Source organism: Ciona robusta, chromosome 10 (assembly GCF_009617815.1).
Source record: "Ciona robusta chromosome 10, ASM961781v2".
Lineage (NCBI taxonomy): Eukaryota > Metazoa > Chordata > Ascidiacea > Phlebobranchia > Cionidae > Ciona > Ciona robusta.
Window position 1 is genome coordinate 449,293 of NC_143244.1, and position 22,191 is coordinate 471,483.

Consider the following 22,191-nt stretch of genomic DNA (forward strand, 5'->3'; position numbering starts at 1 on the left):
TGTAAAGAATAAAGTTGTTAGAAATGCGTCTGTTTTTTGGGCATGTTTTTGCATTAAAAATTCATTTTAGCTTGATTTTGCAATTCCTCGTAGTTTAAACCTTTAATGTTAAGTTCTATTATTTCTGCAGTTGACAAATTTAAAGTGCAATCACGGAAAAGAACAGATGAAGTCCGTGGAGAAGCCCTCTTGCCAGCGGGAGTTTCAGTTCCAGGTCGTATCACCAAGCCTGTTCCGCTTCTAATAACCGAGGTCCGACAAATATTAGATGATGAATGGAAGCTACATAGAAACCAACGTGAGGACTTGCAACGTATGTACACACCAGAAGGTTCTATACGGATTGAGGAACTGTTTGATGTTGCAAAGCAAGCGGCACAACAAGAAGCAGATAAGAAGTGTAATACACCTGAAGCAAAGGCCATGCATGTAGTGAAATATGGTAACATTGTTTGTGTAGTTGGACTACCTGGGGTTGGTAAGAGCACTCTTCTAAAGATGATGATCAACTGTATTGTTGTAGATAAATCAGTGAAACCAGGTACGCAGATTTTGTTCCATGTCTCACTGAAGAATTTTAACCCAAAGAAAAAAGTTACTCTGTTAGAATTTCTTCTACCTGACTTGAGTGAGTGGAATCATTCTGATGAAGAGAACAAAGCTTTGGTTCGTTTCCTGTACAACAATCCAAATGTTGTTATTCTGATTGATGGATGGGATGAACTGTATACAAAACAAGCCAACAAAAAGCTCCATGCATGTCAACTAGATAGCAAGCAAATCCCAGAGGTCTTTGTCAAGAACTTGTTGATGGGCAATCTTCTACCTTATGCTGCGAAAGTTATCACATCAAGACCAGGTCAGTTTTACGAGCTTCAACCTGATTATCGACAAGGTTTGGTTTCTGAGGTGCGTGGTATTGATAAACCTGCAAAGAAGGATCTTACTAACCAGATTTGTGGTGAAGCCAATCTTGAAAATGTGGAGAAGTTATTGGCAGAGCGTCCAAACTTGGATACTTTGTGTTCAATTCCAGTCAATTGTATTCAGATTGTAGCTTGTCTCCATTCAAGCGTGTCATCGGGTCGTGAGATCAACTCAATGACTGGTGTATTCATTCATACTCTGACCAACTACAAAGCTTCAGATCATGTAAGAACAAACATGTCGGAACGGAAACTTGGACAAGAACTGGTTAAACTTGCTCACCTTGCATACAAAGGACTTGCTGAAAGAAAGTTGGTGTTTCAGCAAGCTGACTTTGAAGAAGTGGGAATCAACGAACAAACTGTCGATATGTTCCTGCACACCTATGTTGAAAAGTCCCTTCATTTAAAAATGAGAATCTTGGAAGGAAAGAAACGAAGTTACTTCACCCATCTCACCTCGCACGAGTTTTACGCCGCAGTTCATATGATATTGTTCATGACACAAGAAGAATTCCGCAGATGTATGGACACTTTCAAAGATCCACATTGGGAAGTCGTGACACGATTTTTATTTGGTATTTGTAACTCCACTTCATATGAAGACCTGAAAGTGATTTTCCCAGCTTCGACGATTAAAGATTACGAGGAGAAGAAGAATATTCTCAAGTCTTTAATTACACTTGAAGATCGAGATGATATAAGTGAAGATGTGATCCGATTGTCAGGTTGGGTGCATGAAGCCAACGATTCAGAAATATCACAAAAGTTTCAAGAGCGCATGCCACAGCTTATAGAGATGGATGCTCCTAAATATTCCACAAAAGTCTCTGATGTTGTTTTCGCATTCAACACCTTCACAACTCTTCACAACCTTAACCTCACTATGAATAGATTAGATCAAGCTTCAGTTGAAACTTTGCTCCGAGGATTGCATGGAAGTCAAGCAAAGGTAAAATTGAAAATGTTTGTTTCATTGAATAAAGTATTCGTGATGTAACTAGGGATGCAGCGGGTCAAATCCGGGTCCAATCACCCGCTCGAGTATCGGCGTTTTCGTGGTATTCGGACCTGGCCGGGTAATTACTCTGTCAGGGTAATTTTACTCATTTTTTAATTGTTCGTCTTCTAATAACACGGAAAAAATGGTTTAAACAGAGGGTATTTGTACGTTTTATTGACCCGTTAAATCCATGTTCCTGCGCAACAAAGCCTTACGTAACATTTCGTACTATGACGTAACAAACATAAGTTTATTTTCGCGCTAAATAAACCGACCACATTGATGCATTCTGTACTTCGCGAAAGTTTTACTGTGTGGTCAAGAGAATCAAGAATGAAGTGTACAAAGATATCTCTTATTTCGTATTTCGAAATAATGAAAATAAATACATTAACAAGTTAAACAACGGTATTTAATCTGTGTAATGCTTGATCGCAAACGTTCAAGCGGTATTTAAACTCCCTAAATAATCCACGCGTGAATCGCCATTATGACGCAAATTAACAGCATGTGAATTGCTATTATGTCGTAATGAATCGCCTGGTTCAAACAACCGCTATTATGATGTAATGAATCCACGTGTGAATCCCTACTATTTCGTAATAAACATGCTGCTTGCCGGAGGAAAACATTGCATATAAATATAAAGCAGTGCTGGAACCGATTTAGTTGAAACTTGCAACAATGTTTCAACTGTTTCTACCGATATACGTGATTCTAATAATGTAATATCAGTTTTAATTCACTACATAAAGGTTCCATGTGACATGAATTGTATCCAAATTAATAGAGCGAGTATTGAAAATGCATTTTTTTAATTAAAAGTTTGCACGAACCGTTTCGTCGTTTTAGCTATCCACCATGTTATCGCAGCGTAACCGATGCGGTTAAAACAGAGCGCACGTTTATGTCGTCAATAATTACTGAACTAAGAAACCAAAGAGTATGTTGTTGGCCGGACGTAACAACAAAACAAAGATTTTAATATAAATAGGTTACCTTACGATTAAAAAAATCCGGGCGGTGACATTTTCACTGATAAATGGATATTTCTACAATCCTGTGCTAAAGATTAATGTTTTCTTATATAAAAATAACTCGCCGATAAGCGTCAACGTGTAGAATGCAACGTGTCAGAAGAATGTTGCATTAAATAGAGGAAAACTTGGCATAATGTCCGTTCGTAATCAAGTGATCAAACAAAGAGTAAAAAAAACAATTCCTTTGGTTCAAATAAACCAGTGCGCATTGGGTTAACTACATTGCATTCAGTGTTGTTTACGAAACAATGCCCTTTGACGCGTTGATTGAAACTCGCATAACACGCATTGTGCGTTGTTGGGTTAAACGTAGCAGCTTCTGAATGAAACATGCATAGCTACATGGAAACAAAACGAATGTTGCAAAATAAATATGGTGCATCGCGTGTAACCTATTTCTAAGTAATTTTTATATCAGAACGTTAGAAAAAAGTGGTAGCCTGAACTATGATGTGCTTATTGTTGTGTTGCAAATTGCATTTCATTTAAACGTTCTCTATATTTATTCTATTTAAATATAGTTTTATGAAAATAAATAAATTAAAACAATATCCCTGTAATGACCTTTATATTAACCAACATAAACATGTTGTTTCTATTTTAGATCAAAGAATTAAATATTTATGACGTGCCGATGACAAATTCAACGACACAAGCCCTTCTTCCTCATCTTGATGTGATGGATAAGCTTGACTTGGATGAGGAGAAACTTTCTGCACAAAATCGTATCATCTTACATGAAGCTGTTGAACGACTAACAAACCCACAAGTTAGTGTGTTTAATTTTCATCTTAGAAGCAGAGCTGCGATTGAGCCGTTCGACACTTGGTCCAATTTAAGTTATTTACATTTTCTTGTCGCGGCAACAACTGTTAAATTTAGCGACGTCAACGTCGCGAAACCGAGTTTCGGCGCGAGCCACGGTGCCCAGTGTCGCCAAAATCTACTGCAGTTGTCCATTCTTATGCGACTAAATGCCTGTCGCGACGGTTAGCGCAGCGTCGCTAACGAAAATCCAGGTGTCGCCTAAGTCTGTGTCAGCAACGAGATCATTTTATATGAAGTGGGGAATTCTGACGTGCGTGGATGTAATACTAATATTAGATTTAGAGGACAAATAATATATCTTTAAAAATGGATTTTTTTTATCACTGAACTCGGCGGTATATATCGCCCGCGGTAGAAACATTAGTCTATGCTATTCGTAATAAAGTTATTTACGAAGGATTTAATCAGACAAGCAGAATGTTTGTTACGTCATAGTAGGGATTCACACGTTGAATTTACGTCATAATACCGATTTTCGTATTCAATTATTGCCTCACAGGAACTTTTAACTAACTAACCAAACGTTCGTTGTATAGTGTGGTTCATATTGCCACAATATTTTGTTACATCACTTATAGTTACAACACCGGTTAAGCAGACTTAAAACATAATACGATACGCATATTTCTGGAAAGTCTGTTACCATTTTTTGCCAACGCGAGACGTGAGTTTGGTTTACTCTCTCTATTACTGCATAAGAATTCAATTAAGCAAACAATATTACTGCTAAACAGACCAGGTATTATCGCTGCTTCGCATTCTAAACGATTTAGGGCTTTAGGCCGTAATAATCAACCTAAATCTGTTCCAGAAGTATTGCTGCTTTATATTTACGATATTTTCCCCAGCCAAGCAGTGTGTTTGTTACGAAATATTAGGGATTCACACGTGGATTCATTGCATCATAATAGCGATTGTTTTACCTGACAGTTAATTACAACATAATAGCAATTCACACGTCAAATAATTGCGTCATAATAGTGATTATTTAACCTATCAACTAATTGCAACATAATAGCAATTCCCACTGTGGCAATTGATATGTTCATTATTCAGCCACAGGAGATTTAAAACTGGTTTGAATGTTTGTTTTTTCATGTTTGCGATCAAGTAAAGGATAAATGTACCATGAGTGGGAAAAAGTTGCAGAGCACTGACATAGGGGATGAAATAACAAACATTGTTTTAAATATTTAAACTATATCGGCAAATTACAATAAGGTGCTCGTGTACCTCCTGGAATGCCCCCGCGTACCAATGGTTGGGAAACAGTGTGTTATGACATCATAATTAGTTTTACATTGAGAAGTATGACATCATAGTAAGACATGCACCTCCAACTTCATTTGTCACAAAGTAACATCTATAATGTTTACATAAAAACAAACTTCATTGGCACTCATGATACCCAATATATCTGGTTTTATATTATCTGACACTCTAGTTTTAATTGCTTCAACTATTTAGGGTTTGACAGTGAATGACATCAATGGTGATCGATGGTCAAAGTATTGGAGATTGTATGAACATCAACCAGATGATGATGTAATGCAAATCTTACAACTTCCACATGGAAAAGTAAGAACCATGAAAATATTCAGTTACATTATCAAACATGCAGATTATTATTTATCAATTAAAGGTAAATTATGATCTGCATATGGTTTGAACGCATGTACTTTTACTGGATAGTAAACCTGACACTCTAACTAAAACTTTGTCAATTTGATTTAAATTGATGATGTACTGCTGTAAACAAGCACTGGTATGTAATTCCAAACCTTGAACTAATAAAAAATGTATTTCATCATCAGAACTACCAGTGTTTGTTACGTCATAGAGGTAACTGTGACCTCATGTTTGAATCGTTACTATGACCGTATCTAAACTACTGTAGAGAAATTTCAAAAACTATCGGATTTGGTAAATTAAATGCTTCTTCTTTGTAAATATATAAATTATAGAATATAGCCTTTAATATATAGTTGAGTGGGGGAAGATGGGACACTTTTTATGCACAGATTGCCAAATATTACCAAAATCAGAATAGATGATGGTTTTTGGGTGATACCACGAATTAGTACTATCATTCTTTTATTAATTGACAACAATTAAATAAAATATAATAAAACACACGAGGAGTTATTTAGCGATCCGCACAACAGGTGTAATGTTACAAATTGGAAAACACACAGGATAAAGTGGGACAGTTTAAAATCATTGGTAATTTTGATTAATAAGTGTATTTATAAATAGGAATATACGTAAATATTACGAAATAATACTGTACGCTTTGAAAATCAAGTTTAAACATTCTTTCCTTGCCCTACTGCTATAGTTGTTACATGTTACTAATACATTATATTATTGCATAACAATTGGTATTGTTTGAACGATAATGGGTATTGTTCGAACATCAATTGATAAATATTGTATCCAACAAATGTATATGAACTTGTAATAACAGAAAATTGATTGTAACTATTGATAAAGTTTTTATTTTTGCTACAAATTGGGTATTGCTACACTGTTTTTTGCACAAGCCACTTCTTATAAATTATCTTTAAGTGCAAATGACTGAATTTCGAATATATTTTCCATATATTATCTTGTTATTACATCAGTATATTATATTTAAATAACCCCTGAGGTATAAATTATTGTATTAAAAGCAAATCTTTTAAAGTTTGGCCTGTTTGTGTTCAAACAATACCAATTGTTACGCAATAATATAATGTATCGGTAACATGTTAAAAACTATAGCAGTAGGGCAAGGAAAAGAATGTTTAAACTTGATTTTTAAAGCGTACAGTATTATTTTGTGTTATTAACGTGTATTTCTAATAATAAATTATCTAATTATCAAAATTAACAATGATTTTAAACTGATGTCCCGTCTTATCCTGTGTGTTTTCCAATTTGTAGAATTACGCCCGTTGTGCGGATCGCTAAATAACTCCTCGTGTGTTTTGATATATTTTTTGAATTGTTGTCAATTAATAAAGGAATGATAGTACTAATTCGTGGTATTACCAACATCTATTTTGAATTCGGAAATATTGTACAATATTTGCTTAAGCGTGCCATCTTACCCCACTTTATATAAAATGTTCAAACTTTTAGATTTTGAAATAGTGTTACATATCAAGTGTACATACATTTTAAAGAAAATATTTTATGTGTAACATTTAATATCTTGCAACTTGGATTCACAAAACTCTCATTCACTTGCGGTGCCTACCAACAACTTGTTGTTTTTATATTTGCACCAATTAAAATTCACATAATCGGGATTTACTTGCTTTTAAACTATCCACAATTGTTGGCTTAAAATTATATTGGGAGTAAAAAAACTATTCGCAAACTTTGCATGTCAAAGTTATTATGATGTAAATAATCGTTACATTATCCACGATGAACATGCGTAAAACTTGCACCAATGTTTCAACTGTTTCTACCGATATAGGTGATTCTAATAATGTAATATCAGTTTTAATTAACTACATAAAAGTTCCATGTGACATGAATTGTGACCAAATTAATAGAGCGAGTATTGAAAATGCATTTTTTTAATTAAAAGTTTGCACTAACCATTCCGTCATTTTGTCTATATCCGCCATGTTATCGCAGCGTAACCGATGCGGTTAAAACAGAGCGCACGTTTATGTCGTCAATAATCACGGAACTAAGAAACCAAAGAGTATGTTGTTGGCCGGACGTAACAAAGTTGATTTTTATGTAATTAGGATTTCTTTCTATAAAAAAATCCGGGCATTTTTGAACAATCCGGACGGTGACATTATCACTGATAAATGGATATTTCTACAATCCTGTGCTAAAGATTAATGTTATATAAAAATAACTCGCCGATAAGCGTCAACGTGTAGAATGCAACGTGTAGGGTGAATGTTGCATTGAATGGAGGAAAACTTGGCATAATGTCCGTTCGGTTCAAACAAAGAGTAAAAAAAACAATTCCTTTGGTTCAAATAAACCAGAGCGCATTGTAGGGTTAACTGCATTGCATTTCAGTGTTGTTTACGAAACAATGCCCTTTGACGCGTTGATTGAAACTCGCATAACACGCATTGTGCGTTGTTGGGTTAAACGTGGCAGCTTCTGAATGAAACATGCATAGCTACATGGAAACAAAACGAATGTTGCAAAATAAATATGGTGCATCGCGAGTAACCTATTTCTAAGTAATTTTTATATCAAAATGTTAAAAAAAGACTTTCTAATGTAAAAAAGTGGTAGCCTGAACTATGATGTGCTTATATTGTTGTGTTGCAAATTGCATTTTATTTAAACGTTTTCTATATTTATTCTATTTAAATATAGTTTTATAAAAATAAATAAATTTAAACAATATCCCTGTAATAACCTTTATATTAACCAACATAAATATGTTGCTTCTATTTTAGATCAAAGGATTAAATATCAATGAAGTGCCGATGACAGATTCAACAACACAAGCCCTTCTTCCTCATCTTGATGTGATGGATAAGCTTGGTTTGGAATCTTTGTCCAATCACTTGAACCTGAACCTCTACATGGAAGATATATCCAGGAAAATAATGGATCGGCAAAACAAAGTATAAATAATGATTGAAAAGTTTTAATTTATTTTACAATATTATCAATCATAATAGATACAGCTTGATATAAATGCACCACTGGATGAGAATGCTACACACTGGTTAGCCCGGTGTCTTTCTAATGTGAGTGACTTAACAATTAATGAGTGGAAACATTCTCCACAAAATCGTATCATCTTACATGAAGCTGTTGAACGACTAACAAACCCACAAGTTAGTGTGTTTAATTTTCATCTTAGAAGTGGAATGTTATTTAATCTCGCTCCTATCTAATCAACTTATACTTACTTAGCTATTTTATATGCTACAACATATTCATTGTTCATAAAAGGTTGTTGGCCATCATTAATTTGGCACTTTGAAGAGACCGATTGAGTGTTATAAAGTAATGTAGGGCAGTGCTCTGCTACTAGTGTGCCGCTGGATAACCTGTACGTTGACTATGATGTCGAGGGATTCGCAACATAAACTTAACGTTGTCTCCACCACAGTTGCGTGTAAAATAAATGTAATGCGATCGTTAAACAGGCGGGAATAAACAACCTAAATCTGGTCCAGAAGTAGCATCTCATTATATTTTTATGTTTTTTCTCAGCCAAGCAGTATAAAGGATAAATGTACCGTGAGTGGGAAAAGGTTGCAGAGCACTGACATAGGGGATGAAATAACAAACATTGTTTTAAATATTTAAACTATATCGGCAAATTACAATAAGGTGTTCGTGTACCACCCGGAATGCCCCCGCGTACCAATGGTTGGGAAACAGTGTGTTATGACATCATAAATAGTTTTACATTGAGAAGTATGACATCATAGTAAGACATGCACCTCCAACTTCATTTGTCACAAAGTAACATCTATAATGTTTACATAAAAACGAACTTCATCGGCACTCATGATACCCAATATATCTGGTTTTATATTATCTGACACTCTAGTTTTCATTGCTCCAACTATTTAGGGTTTGACAGTGAATGACATCAATGGTGATCGATGGTCAAAGTATTGGAGATTGTATAAAGATCAACCAGATGTTGTAATGCAAATCTTACAACTTCCACATGGAAAAGTAAGAACCATGAAAATATTCAGTTAGATTATCAAACATGCAGATTATTATTTATCAATTAAAGGTAAATTATGATCTGCATATGGTTTGAACACATGTGCTTTTACTGGATAGTAAACCTGACACTCTAACTAAAACTTTGTCAATTTGATTTAAATTGATGATGTACTGCTATAAACAAGCACTGGTATGTAATTCCAAACCTTGAACTTATAAAAAATATATTTCATCATCAGAACTACCAGTGTTTGTTACGTCATAGATGTAACTGTGACCTCATGTTTGAATCGTTACTATGACCGTATCTAAACTATTGTAGAGAAATTTCAAAAACTATCGGATTTGGTAAATTGAATGCTTCTTCTTTGTAAATATATAAATTATAGAATATTGCCTTTAATATAGTACAGTGGGGGAAGATGGGACACTTTTCAAGCACATATTGCCAAATATTACCAAAATCAGAATAGATGACGGTTTTTGTGTAATACCACAAATTAGTACTATCATTCCTTTATTAATTGACAACAATTCAAAAAGATATAATAAAAACACACGAGGAGTTATTTAGCGATCCGCACAAGAGGTGAAATGTTACAAATTCGAAAACACACAGGATAAAACAGGACAGTTTAAAATCATTGTTAATTTTGAATATTAAGTGTATTTATTAATGGGAATATACGTAAATAACACGAAATAATACTGTACGTTTTGAAAATCAAGTCTAAACATTATTTTCCTTGCCCTACTGCTATAGTTTTTAACATGTTACATACATTATATTATTGCATAACAATTAGTATTGTTTGAACGACAATGGGTAATGTTCGAACATCAATTGATAAATATTGTATCCAACAAATGCATATAAACTTGTAACATCAGAAAGTTGATTGTAACTATTGATAAAGTTTTTATTTTTGCTACAAATTGGGTATTGCTACACTGTGTTTTGGCACAAGCCACTTATAAATTATTATCAATTGCAAATGACTGAATTTCGAATATATTTTCCATATATTATCTTTTTATTACATCAGTATATTATATTTGAATAACCCCTGAGATATAAATAATTGATTTAAAAGCAAACCTTTCAAAGTTTGGCCTTTTGTTGTTCAAACAATACTAATTGTTATGCAATAATATAATGTATAGGTAACATGTTAAAAACTATAGCAGTAGGGCAAGGAAAAGAAGGTTTAAACTCGATTTTCAAAGCATACAGTATTATTTCGTTTTATTTACGTATATTCCTGATAATAAATTATCTAATTATCAAAATTAACAATGATTTTGAACTGTCCCATCTTATCCTGTGTGTTTTCCAATTTGTAACATTACACCCATTGTGCGGATCGCTAAATAACTCCTCGTGTGTTTTGATATATTTTTTGAATTGTTGTCAATTAATAAAGGAATGATAGTACTAATTTGTGGTAGTACCAACATCTATTTTGAATTTGGAAATATTGTACAATATGTGCTTAAGTACAAGTGTACTTAAATTTTAAAGAAAATATTAGATGTGTAACATAACTAAAATTAATATCTTGCAACTGGGATTCACGAAACTCTCGTTCACTTGCGGTGCCTACAAACAACTTGTTGTTTTTATATTTGCACCAATTAAAATTCACATAATCTGGATTTTCCTGCTTTTAAAAATTTAAACTATCCACAATTGTTGGCTTAAAATTATATTGGGAGTAAAAAAAATATTCGCAAACTTTGCATGTCAAAGTTATTATGATGTAAATAATCGTTACATTATCCACGATGAACATGCGTAAAACTTGCACCAATGTTTCAACTGTTTCTACCGATATACGTGATTCTAATAATGTAATATCAGTTTTAATTATTGCATAAAAGTTCCATGTGAGATGAATTGTATCCAAATTAATAGAGCGAGTATTGAAAATGCATTTTTTTAATTAAAAGTTTGCACGAACCGTTTCGTCGTTTTAGCTATCCGCCATGTTATCGCAGCGCAACCGATGCGGTTAAAATAGAGCGCACGTTTATGTCGTCAATAATTACTGAACTAAGAAACCAAAGAGTATGTTGTTGGGTGGACATAACAACGTAACAAAGATTTTAATATAAATAGGTTACCTTATGATTAAAAAAATCCGGACGGTGACATTATCACTGATAAATGGATATTTTTACAATCCTGTGCTAAAGATTAATGTTTATAAAATTAACTCGCCGATAAGCGTCAACGTGTAGAATGCAACGTGTCAGGAGAATGTTGCATTGAATGGAGGAAAACTTGGCATAATGTTCGTTCGCAATTAGGTGTTCAAACAAAGAGTAAAAAACCAATTCCTTTGGTTCAAATAATCCACAGCGCACTGTGGGGTTAAAGGGCCTAAACACACCCCAAATGTACTTCGCTTTAATCGATAGAGTGTGTTTTTCTAATTCCAACGACACCTTACTTGTTTTAATCGGTTCTGTATAACCAAAGATATTCCAGCTCAAACACCGTAAAATTCAAAAAACTGATTTGAAAGTTGCGTGGCGAAAAAAATTGAGAAGTGTACTACCCACGTGACAAACACGTAACAAAATTGTTGAAGCGTGGCCGCTCTCATTCAGAAAGGCGAGAGGCAGTGTTTTCAGCGAAAAACGAGAGAACAAAAAAAACGCAAAAAAGCACAAAAAAAACGCAGGTTTCGCTTTTACGAATGAATCAGTCACGTGACTAGTACGTTCCTACGTCACAATCACGGAGCTCGTAGTAAAAAAAAGATAGCGCTAGAGATCACTGTTTGAGGACGAATATCTCCGCCTATACTGGACCAATTTTAATAAGCAAAGTATTTTTGGAATCAATAAAACGGTCGCTTTATGAATTTACCATAAAAAATAAAAGTGACGTGGGGTGTGTTTAGGCCCTTTAACTGCGTTGCATTCAGTGTTGTTTACGAAACAATGCCCTTTGACGCGTTGATTGAAACTCGCATAACACGCATTGTGCGTTGTTGGGTTAAACGTAGCAGCTTCTGAATGAAACATGCATAGCTACATGGAAACAAAACGAATGTTGCAAAATAAATATGGTGCATCGCGTGTAACCTATTTCTAAGTAATTTTTATATCAGAACGTTAGAAAAAAGTGGTAGCCTGAATTATGATGTGTTTATATTGTTGTGTTGCAAATTGCATTTCATTCAAACGTTCTCTATATTTGTTCTGTTTAAACAAATTTTTATAAAAATAAATAAATTAAAACAATATCCCTGTAATGACCTTTATATTAACCAACATAAATATGTTGTTTCTATTTTAGATCAAAGGATTAAATATCTGGGGTGTGTGGTTGACAGATTCAACGACACAAGCCCTTCTTCCTCATCTTGATGTGATGGATAAGCTTGGCTTGGATGAGGAAACACTTTCTGTACGAAATCGTATCATCTTACATGAAGCTGTTGAACGACTAACAAACCCACAAGTTAGTGTGTTTAATTTTCATCTTAGAAGCAGAGCTGCGATTGAGCCGTTCGACACTTGGTCCAATTTAAGTTATTTACATTTTCTTGTCGTGGCAACAACTGTTAAATTTAGCGACGTCAACGTCGCGAAACCGAGTTTCGGCGCGAGCCACGGTGCCCAGTGTCGCCAAAATATACTGCAGATGTCCATTCTTATGCGACTAAATGCCTGTCGCGACGGTTAGCGCAGCGTCGCTAACGAAAATCCAGGTGTCGCCTAAGTCTGTGTCAGCAACGAGATCATTTTATATGAAGTGGGGAATTCTGACGTGCGTGGATGTAATACTAATAATAGATTTAGAGGACAAATAATATATCTTTAAAAATGGATTTTTTTTTATCACTGAACTCGGCGGTATATATCGCCCGCGGTAGAAACATTAGTCTATGCTATTCGTAATAAAGTTATTTACGAAGGATTTACTCCAGACAAACTGAATGTTTGTTACGTCATAGTAGGGATTCACACGTTGATTATTTACGTCATAATACCGATTTTCGTATTCAATTATTGCCTCACAGGAACTTTTTAACTATAACTAACCAAACGTTCGTTGTATAGTGTGGTTCATATTGCCACAATATTTTGTTACATCACTTTTAGTTGCAACACCGGTTAAGCAGACCTAAAACATAATACGATACGCATATTTCTGGAAAGTCTGTTACCATTTTTTGCCAACGCGAGACGTGAGTTTGGTTTACTCTCTCTATTACTGCATAAGAACTCAATTAAGCAAACAATATTACTGCTAAACAGACCAGGTATTATCGCTGCTTCGCATTCTAAACGATTTAGGGCTTTAGGCCGTAATAATCAACCTAAATCTGTTCCAGGAGTATTGCTGCTTTATATTTACGATATTTTCCCCAGCCAAGCAGTGTGTTTGTTACGAAATATTAGGGATTTACACGTGGATTCATTGCATCATAATAGCGATTGTTTTACCTGGTAATTCATTACAACATAATAGCAATTCACACGTCGAATAATTGCGTCATAATAGGGACTCACACGTTCATTATTTAGCCTGCAAGTGCTTAAAGAGTCTGGACCACGCTCATACAAGTTGGTTTTAATTGAAAATTTACACTTAATAAATACTATCTGTGGTATTTTTTTGTGAAAAAAAATATTTAGTTTGGCCAAAAAAACGTTTTAAAAAGTGCCAAAAAATTCGCCTGATGTTGCGTCACTCGCGGGCACTATGACGTAAATTACGTCACGATCTTTTCTAATCGATCAGCTGATTTAGGCTTTGCTGTTTGCAGCAAAACAGAGTGTACCGTCGACATAGCATTTTCTGTTACTTTTAAATTAAGAAATTTGCGTAGGTAATGCCGTGGCCTGATTTTAGTTTAAAATTAATATTTTTTAAAATTGTTTGTAAGTGTATTACAGTATTACGCTATTTAAATTTGTCAGTTAACAATAATGTAAAAGTGTCAGTGTGTGATGTTGTTGGGTCTGGTCCTATCGTACTCCTCTTCGCGCGTACTAGATGCTGTACCTCGTTTAATCACAGATCAATTGGAACCAGATCAACACTTAATAACTCCTTTATTAGTAACTTGACAGTGACGTAACGATACGATAACGATAGCAGAATTTATGGCTCAAGGCGTCCCGAAACATGGCGCACCCATCTTTTATACAGACGAGAGTTGTGAGAAGAAGGGAACACGTCAGCCTCCAGGCTTACCGCCAGTCACACATAACGCAAATACAGATACAATGTCTGGGTATTGAGCATAGTTCACCATTGGGCATAGTCCACACACAATGCCAGCAGCCACGCATCTTAATTAGGAAACGGCTAGGAAATTGTGACAGTTTCCGTTGTCAGGCAATATCGGTACGTGGACTCACACAATATCATTAAACCAGTAAACATACAACATCGTTAAACATGGAATTACAACGATAACATTATTATCGCCCGCTTTCACACGTCGATCACTACAATGTATAGTCAGATAGAAGTATTTCATCTGATGAAGTGACATAAGCGAAGATCCTAGTCCACTAGCAATAGGTATTGAGCCTTTCCAGTTTGAACCTGTACTTCCCGCAACAGTTGGGGAAGTAGACAGGCCAAGACCATGGAAAACAAGTGAAGCTGAGTAAATCAACAACACAATTTGGTGGGTTGACCAAGAATAGCATTTATTAAAAAAATGTGACATTTAATAAGTCTGTTGGTTAAAGTGTTGCACTGTCTTTTTTCCTGAATTTGTTGAAATTTGTGTAAACACATTACATATATATGTGTTGCAAATATGATATTCTTGACTAAGACCCGAGCATGGAATACAAATTTAGTGAAATCAATTTACTCTAGTCTAGTATTTATTGTTGGCCTTCATACCAAAAAGTTGGTCAATCACATGTTTATGGCATTTATTTTGTTTAGACAGTATCGCCACACAGCTGATCAGAACTTTGTTCGATAGGTACGGGAATGACTGGAAAAGGAAAACAGAAAGGTTTAACATTATAGTGACAGTTCAACAACATTTGCAAGAATTTTTCATCATTCAGTTTTGAATGGTCTTGTTTCATACAAAATGTGATTCATGCAAGAGTTATGTTGTTTTAAATTAAGTACATTCAACATTACAAGAAATACATATTTAAGTATTGGATTATTTTCATTGTTTTGAATAAAGAATTCTTGTACCAGATGATGGATCTGTTTTTCTGCGCTCTCCAAATACATGCTGCTTACTTGATCCGAACAAGTTTCCTTGCATATCCTAATTAGAACATATCATAGTAAAGCGATCTGAAGTAAAATGTGCACTACAAATATGAGATGACCAGCATACCAATGTAATGTTGCTTGCTTTTTTCTAAGCCCCACTCTTCCTTTTAAAAATGTAAACACACACATATCTATATTATAAACACTTATCGCTTTACAGTCATTCTTGTCTTGCTATTTTAAACACAGCACCTATCAGGCATGATTACTCGGCTTATGGTAAACTCCTATATGGTAACTTTAAATACAGATATAAATATAGTCTATGCCATATAGGGAAAAAACAAAAAGAATTTAAAATCTGAACCCTAGAAAGTCACGAAAACTAATTCTCCACTAAGCTTGGTAGGCTATTTTGTTTGGTTATACACTGATCCCTAGGAAATAACTTTCAATAAGTTGCTGAAGCCATAGTTATTGTTAATACCTTAAAAAACGTTTTGATTTGCTTATCTATCAAAATTGCACCAATAAACGATAAACCGCTGATAGGCCGGGTTTTCCCCATAAACGAAATATTGCATTGTGACGTCACAGTGCCCGCGAGTGACGTTTTTTACAACTTTAAAGGACCTAAACACACCCCACGTCACTTTTATTTTTTATGGTAAATTTATAAAGCGACCGTTTTATTGATTCCAAAAATACTTTGCTTATTAAAATTGGTCCAGTATAGGCGGAGATATTCGTTCTCAAACAGTGATCTCTAGCGCTATCTTTTTTTTACTACGAGCTTCGTGATTGTGACGTAGGAACGTACTAGTCACGTGACTGATTCATTCGTAAAAGCGAAACCTGCGTTTTTTTGTGCTTTTTTGCGTTTTTTTTGTTCTCTCGTTTTTTGCTAAAAACACTGCCTCTCGCCTTTCTGAATGAGAGCGGCCACGCTTCAACAATTTTGTGACGTGATTTGTCACGTGGGTGGTACACTTCTCAATTTTTTGGCCACGCAACTTTCAAATCATTTTTTTGTATTTCACGGTGTTTGAGCTGCAATATCTTTGGTTATACAGAACCGATTAAAACAAGTAAGGTGTCGTTGGAATTAAAAAAACACACTCTATCGATTAAAGCGAAGTACATTTGGGGTGTGTTTAGGCCCTTTAAAATTTAATTTTTTAAACGTTCATAACTTTTAAATTAAAGCAAATTTTCACAAACTGGCTGTTAATTTAGCATCAGTACGCATAAAAGTTAATTCTTATGCAAAAAAACTGCGCAACCATGAGAACCGTGGGCCGGACTCTTTAAAAACAGTTTAAATTTTTGATTTTTCACGTCTGCCATTAGGTAAAGGCAAAGTTAGTAGGGTAAAGGATTGTCTCGTTTACGATGAATACTTTCTACGCACGTGAACGTAACAACTTAACAAGCATGTGTAAACAATTTGTGTTTAGATAAAGCTTGGTGGTCACTGGCCAGGGCTATTTCGCTACTCTAGATTCAAATCTCAAGCTTTTATTTTGGTTATAGCAGCGGGTAATCTTTTTGTGTAACCCTGGCGCTTTGTATCGAATTAATTGTCTAGTATCACGAATTATCCAATTCCTCGTCCAAGCTTGCTTGCCGGTATCAAAATAATCAGAAAAATACTAAATTAATTTATGCCCGTTTGTAAATTTTGTATTTCCTTTATCGATTTACCGTTTGTGTTAGTGGTTCGGGAGACGAGTGATCTTTTCGTCAGCATATATGATACGATAATATAGATAACGATTTGCAACAACTTGTGCAATAGGTCACATATACTAAATGCAGTCGTATTCTAGTTGATTTTAAGTCACGGAAATTTGATATAAATCCACTACAAACAATCGTTACTTTGACGCTCGCCGGTATTCGTTTTTAGAGCTACGTAAACGAAAATATGTATAAACTTTCTGAGGGGGGTGTTCAAACACCAATCAGCCCCCTCTAGATCTGCCACTGATGTGACGTATTATGACGTCAGAATGATTAAGTTTCTCGCGACAATTTGGACGTCTAAAGTTGGGCTCGGCGACACCTGACAACGAACCGCAGCACTGCTTAGTGGAATGTTATTTAATCTCGCTCCTATCATAAAAGGTTGTTGGCCATCATAAATTTGGCACTTTAAGGAGACCGATTGAGTGTTATAAAGTAATGTAGGGCAGTGCTCTGCTACTGGTGTGCCGCTGGATAACCTGTACGTTGACTATGATGTCGAGGGATTCGCAACATAAACTTGACGTTGTCTCCACCACAGTTGCGTGTAAAATAAATGTAATGCGATCGTTAAACAGGCGGGAATAAACAACCTAAATCTGGATCATAAGTAAATCTGGTCCAGAAGTAGCAACGCATTATATTTGTGATGTTTTCCTCAGCCAAGCAGTATGTTTGTTACTAAATAGTATGGATTCACACGTGGATTCATTGCATCATAATAGTGATTATTTAACCTATCAACTAATTGCAACATAATATCAATTCCCACTGTGGCTATTGATATGTTCATTATTCAGCCACAGGAGCTTTAAACCTGGTTTGAATGTTTGTTTTTTCATGTTTGCGATCAAGTAAAGGATAAATGTACCATGAGTGGGAAAGGGTTGCAGAGTACTGACATAGGGGATGAAATAACAAACATTGTTTTAAATATTTAAACTATATCGGCAAATTACAATAAGGTGCTCGTGTACCACCTGGAATGCCCCCGCGTACCAATGGTTGGGAAACAGTGTGTTATGACATCATAATTAGTTTTACATTGAGAAGTATGACATCATAGTAAGACATGCACCTCCAACTTCATTTGTCACAAAGTAACATCTATAATGTTTACATAAAAACAAACTTCATTTGCACTCATGATACCCAATATATCTAGTTTTATATTATCTGACACTCTAGTTTTAATTGCTCCAATTATTTAGGGTTTGACAGTGAATCGCATCAATGGTGATCGATGGTCAAAGTATTGGGAATTGTATGAATATCAACCAGATGATGATGTAATGCAAATCTTACAACTTCCACATGGAAAAGTAAGAACCATGAAAATACTCAGTTAGATTATCAAACATGCAGATTATTATTTATCAATTAAAGGTAAATTATGATCTGCATATGGTTTGAACGCATGTGCTTTTACTGGATAGCAAACCTGACACTCTAACTAAAACTTTGTCAATTTGATTTAAATTGATGATGTACTGCTGTAAACAAGCACTGGTATGTAATTCCAAACCTTGAACTAATAAAAAATATATTTCATCATCAGAACTACCAGTGTTTTTTCAAAAACTATCAGATTTGGTAAATTGAATGCTTCTTCTTTGTAAATATATAAATTATAGAATATTGCCTTTAATATATAGTTGAGTGGGGGGAGATGGGACACTTTTTATGCACACATTGCCAAATATTACCAAAATCAGAATAGATGGCGGTTTTTGTGTAATACCACGAATTAGTACTATCATTCCTTTATTAATTGACAACAATTCAAAAAGATATAATAAAACACACGAGGAGTTATTTAGCGATCCGCACAAGAGGTGAAATGTTACAAATTCGAAAACACACAGGATAAAACAGGACAGTTTAAAATCATTGTTAATTTTGAATATTAAGTGTATTTATTAATGGGAATACACGTAAATAACACGAAATAATACTGTACGTTTTGAAAATCAAGTCTAAACATTATTTTCCTTGCCCTACTGCTATAGTTCTTACATGTTACCTACACATTATATTATTGTATAACAATTGGTATTGTTTGAATGATAATGGGTATTGTTCGAACATCAATTGATAAATATTGTATCCTACAAATGTATATGAACTTGTAATAAAAGAAAATTGATTGTAACTATTGATAAAGTTTATATTTTTGCTACAAATTGGGTATTGCTACACTGTTTTTTGCACAAGCCACTTATAAATTATTATCAATTGCAAATGACTGAATTTCGAATACATTTTCCATATATTATCTTTTTATTACATTAGTATATTATATTTAAATAACCCCTGAGGTATAAATTATTCATTTAAAAGCAAACTTTTCAAAGTTTGGCCTGTTGTGTTCAAACAATACTAATTGTTATGCAATAATATAATGTATAGGTAACATGTTAAAAACTATAGCAGTAGGGCAAGGAAAAGAATGTTTAAACTTGATTTTCAAAGCGTACAGTATTATTTCGTGTTATTTACGTATATTCCTATTTATAAATACACTTATTAATCAAAATTAACAATGATTTTGAACTGTCCCTTCTTATCCTGTGTGTTTTCCAATTTGTAACATTACACCTGTTGTGCGGATCGCTAAATAACTCCTCGTGTGTTTTGATATATTTTTTGAATTGTTGTCAATTAATAAAGGAATGATAGTACTAATTCGTGGTATTACCGTCATCTATTTTGAATTTGGAAAATATTGTACAATATGTGCTTAAGTGTGCCATCTTCTCCCACTTTACTATAAAATGTTCAAACTTTTAGATTTTGAAAGTGTGCAACATAACAAGTGTACATAAACTTTAAATAAAATATTTTATGGGTAAAAAAACTAAAATTAATATCTTGCAACTGGGATTCATGAAACTCTCTGTCACTTGCGGTGCCTACAAACAACTTGTTGTTTTTATATTTGCACCAATTAAAATTCACATCATCTGGATTCACCTGCTTTTAAAAATTTAAACCATTCACAATTGTTGGCTTAAAATTATATTGGGAGTAAAAAAATTATTTGCAAACTTTGCATGTCAAAGTTGTTATGACGTAAATAATCGTTACATTATCCACGATGAAAATGCGTAAAACTTGCACCAATGTTTCAACTGTTTCTACCGATATACGTGATTCTAATAATGTAATATCAGTTTTAATTAACTACATAAAAGTTCCATGTGACATAAATTGTATCCAAATTAATAGAGCGAGTATTGAAAATGCATTTTTTTAATTAAAAGTTTGCACGAACCGTTCGGTCATTTTAGCTATCCACCATGTTATCGCAGCGCAACCGATGCGGTTAAAATAGAGCGCACGTTTATGTCGTCAATAATTACGGAACTAAGAAACCAAAGAGTATGTTGTTGGCCGGACGTAACAACGTTGATTTTTATGTAATTATGATTTCTTTCTATAAAAAAAATCCGGGCATTTTTGAACAATCCGGACGGTGACATTATCACTGATAAATGGATATTTCTACAATCCTGTGCTAAAGATTAATGTTTATAAAATTAACTCGCGATAAGCGTCAACGTGTAGAATGCAACGTGTCAGGAGATTGTTGCATTAAATAGAGGAAAACTTGGCATAATGTTCGTTCGGTTCAAACAAAGAGTAAAATACCAATTCCTTTGGTTCAAATAATCCAGAGCGCACTGTAGGGTTAACTGCATTGCATTTCAGTGTTGTTTACGAAACAATGCCCTTTGACGCGTTGATTGAAACTCGCATAACACGCTTTGTGCGTTGTTGGGTTAAACGTAGTAGCTTCTGAATGAAACATGCATAGCTACATGGAAACAAAACGAATATTGCAAAATAAATATGGTGCATCGCGTGTAACCTATTTCTAAGTAATTTTTATATCAGAACGTTAGAAAAAATGGTAGCCTGAACTATGATGTGCTTATATTGTTGTGTTGCAACTTGCATTTTATTTAAACGTTCTCTATATTCATTCTATTTAAATATAATTTTATGAAAATAAAGAAATTAAAAAAATATCCCTGTAATGACCTTTATATTAACCAACATAAATATGTTGTTTCTATTTTAGATCAAAGAATTAAATATCAATGACGTGCCGATGACAGATTCAACGACACAAGCCCTTCTTCCTCATCTTGATGTGATGGATAAGCTTGGTTTGGGATCTAGGTCCAATGACATGAACCTGAACCCCTACATGGAAGATATATCCAGGAAAATAATGGATCGGCAAAACAAAGTATAAATAATGATTAAAAAGTTTTAATTTGTTTCATAATATTATCTGTCATTATAGATACAGCTTGATATAAATGCACGCTACACACTGGTTAGCCCGGTGTTTTTCTAATTCCAATACGTATATATATCACATTCTGCATTGTTACAATGTGAATGCACTTTGTTACATCTTGCTTACCCTCGCTTCATTACAGCTTGGTGTCGTAACTTCAGCAATAAAAAGATGGCTTGTATAATAGTAACAACCACAAATAGTTTGTACGGCTACCATTATATTATTGTACATGAGTTGGTGTGTATCATATTTATTCTAACTTTAACTAAACTGCTTAGATACAAATATGGATGTATGGTCCTGAAGTCATACATGTGAGACCATTGTTCCAATGTCTTGATAAAATATCGAAACTATGTCTTGGTATGAAACATCTTACAAGTGAAGATAATGGTTTACTGGAAGAAGCAATTCAACGATTACATTCTCCACAGGTTTAACAAATATATATTTAT

At 34.3% G+C, this 22,191-nt stretch overlaps 1 protein-coding gene and 2 long non-coding RNA genes across 18 annotated transcripts in view; 2 read left to right on the forward strand and 1 right to left on the reverse strand.

Moving 5' to 3' along the window:
* LOC149729237 (uncharacterized) overlaps positions 1-22,191 on the forward strand; it is a 76,305-nt gene that overhangs the window by 48,577 nt on the left and 5,537 nt on the right. For 6 of the 16 annotated variants that reach the window (XM_089886338.1, XM_089886326.1, XM_089886333.1 and 3 more), the window contains 10 exons: positions 131-1,878; positions 3,574-3,738; positions 5,265-5,375; positions 8,222-8,392; positions 8,450-8,608; positions 9,357-9,464; positions 12,769-12,933; positions 18,636-18,746; positions 21,509-21,679; positions 22,015-22,170. In XM_089886338.1, coding sequence (XP_089742464.1) covers positions 131-1,878; positions 3,574-3,738; positions 5,265-5,375; positions 8,222-8,392; positions 8,450-8,608; positions 9,357-9,464; positions 12,769-12,933; positions 18,636-18,746; positions 21,509-21,679; positions 22,015-22,170 — 3,065 coding nt within the window. Of the gene's footprint in view, positions 1-130; positions 1,879-3,573; positions 3,739-5,264; positions 5,376-8,221; positions 8,393-8,449; positions 8,609-9,356; positions 9,465-9,700; positions 9,810-12,768; positions 12,934-18,635; positions 18,747-21,508; positions 21,680-21,736; positions 21,939-22,014; positions 22,171-22,191 lie in introns of those variants that run through there. The other 10 variants (XM_089886339.1, XM_089886342.1, XM_089886334.1 and 7 more) reach the window with 9 other exon arrangements.
* On the reverse strand, positions 14,518-15,942 carry LOC149729240 (uncharacterized). Its single transcript, XR_016385822.1, has 3 exons — positions 15,803-15,942; positions 15,655-15,730; positions 14,518-15,439 (listed from the first exon to the last, which is right to left on the reverse strand). It is a non-coding gene; the product is annotated as an uncharacterized LOC149729240 (long non-coding RNA).
* On the forward strand, positions 14,977-15,656 carry LOC149729241 (uncharacterized). The gene is made up of 2 exons (XR_016385824.1): positions 14,977-15,118; positions 15,388-15,656. It is a non-coding gene; the product is annotated as an uncharacterized LOC149729241 (long non-coding RNA).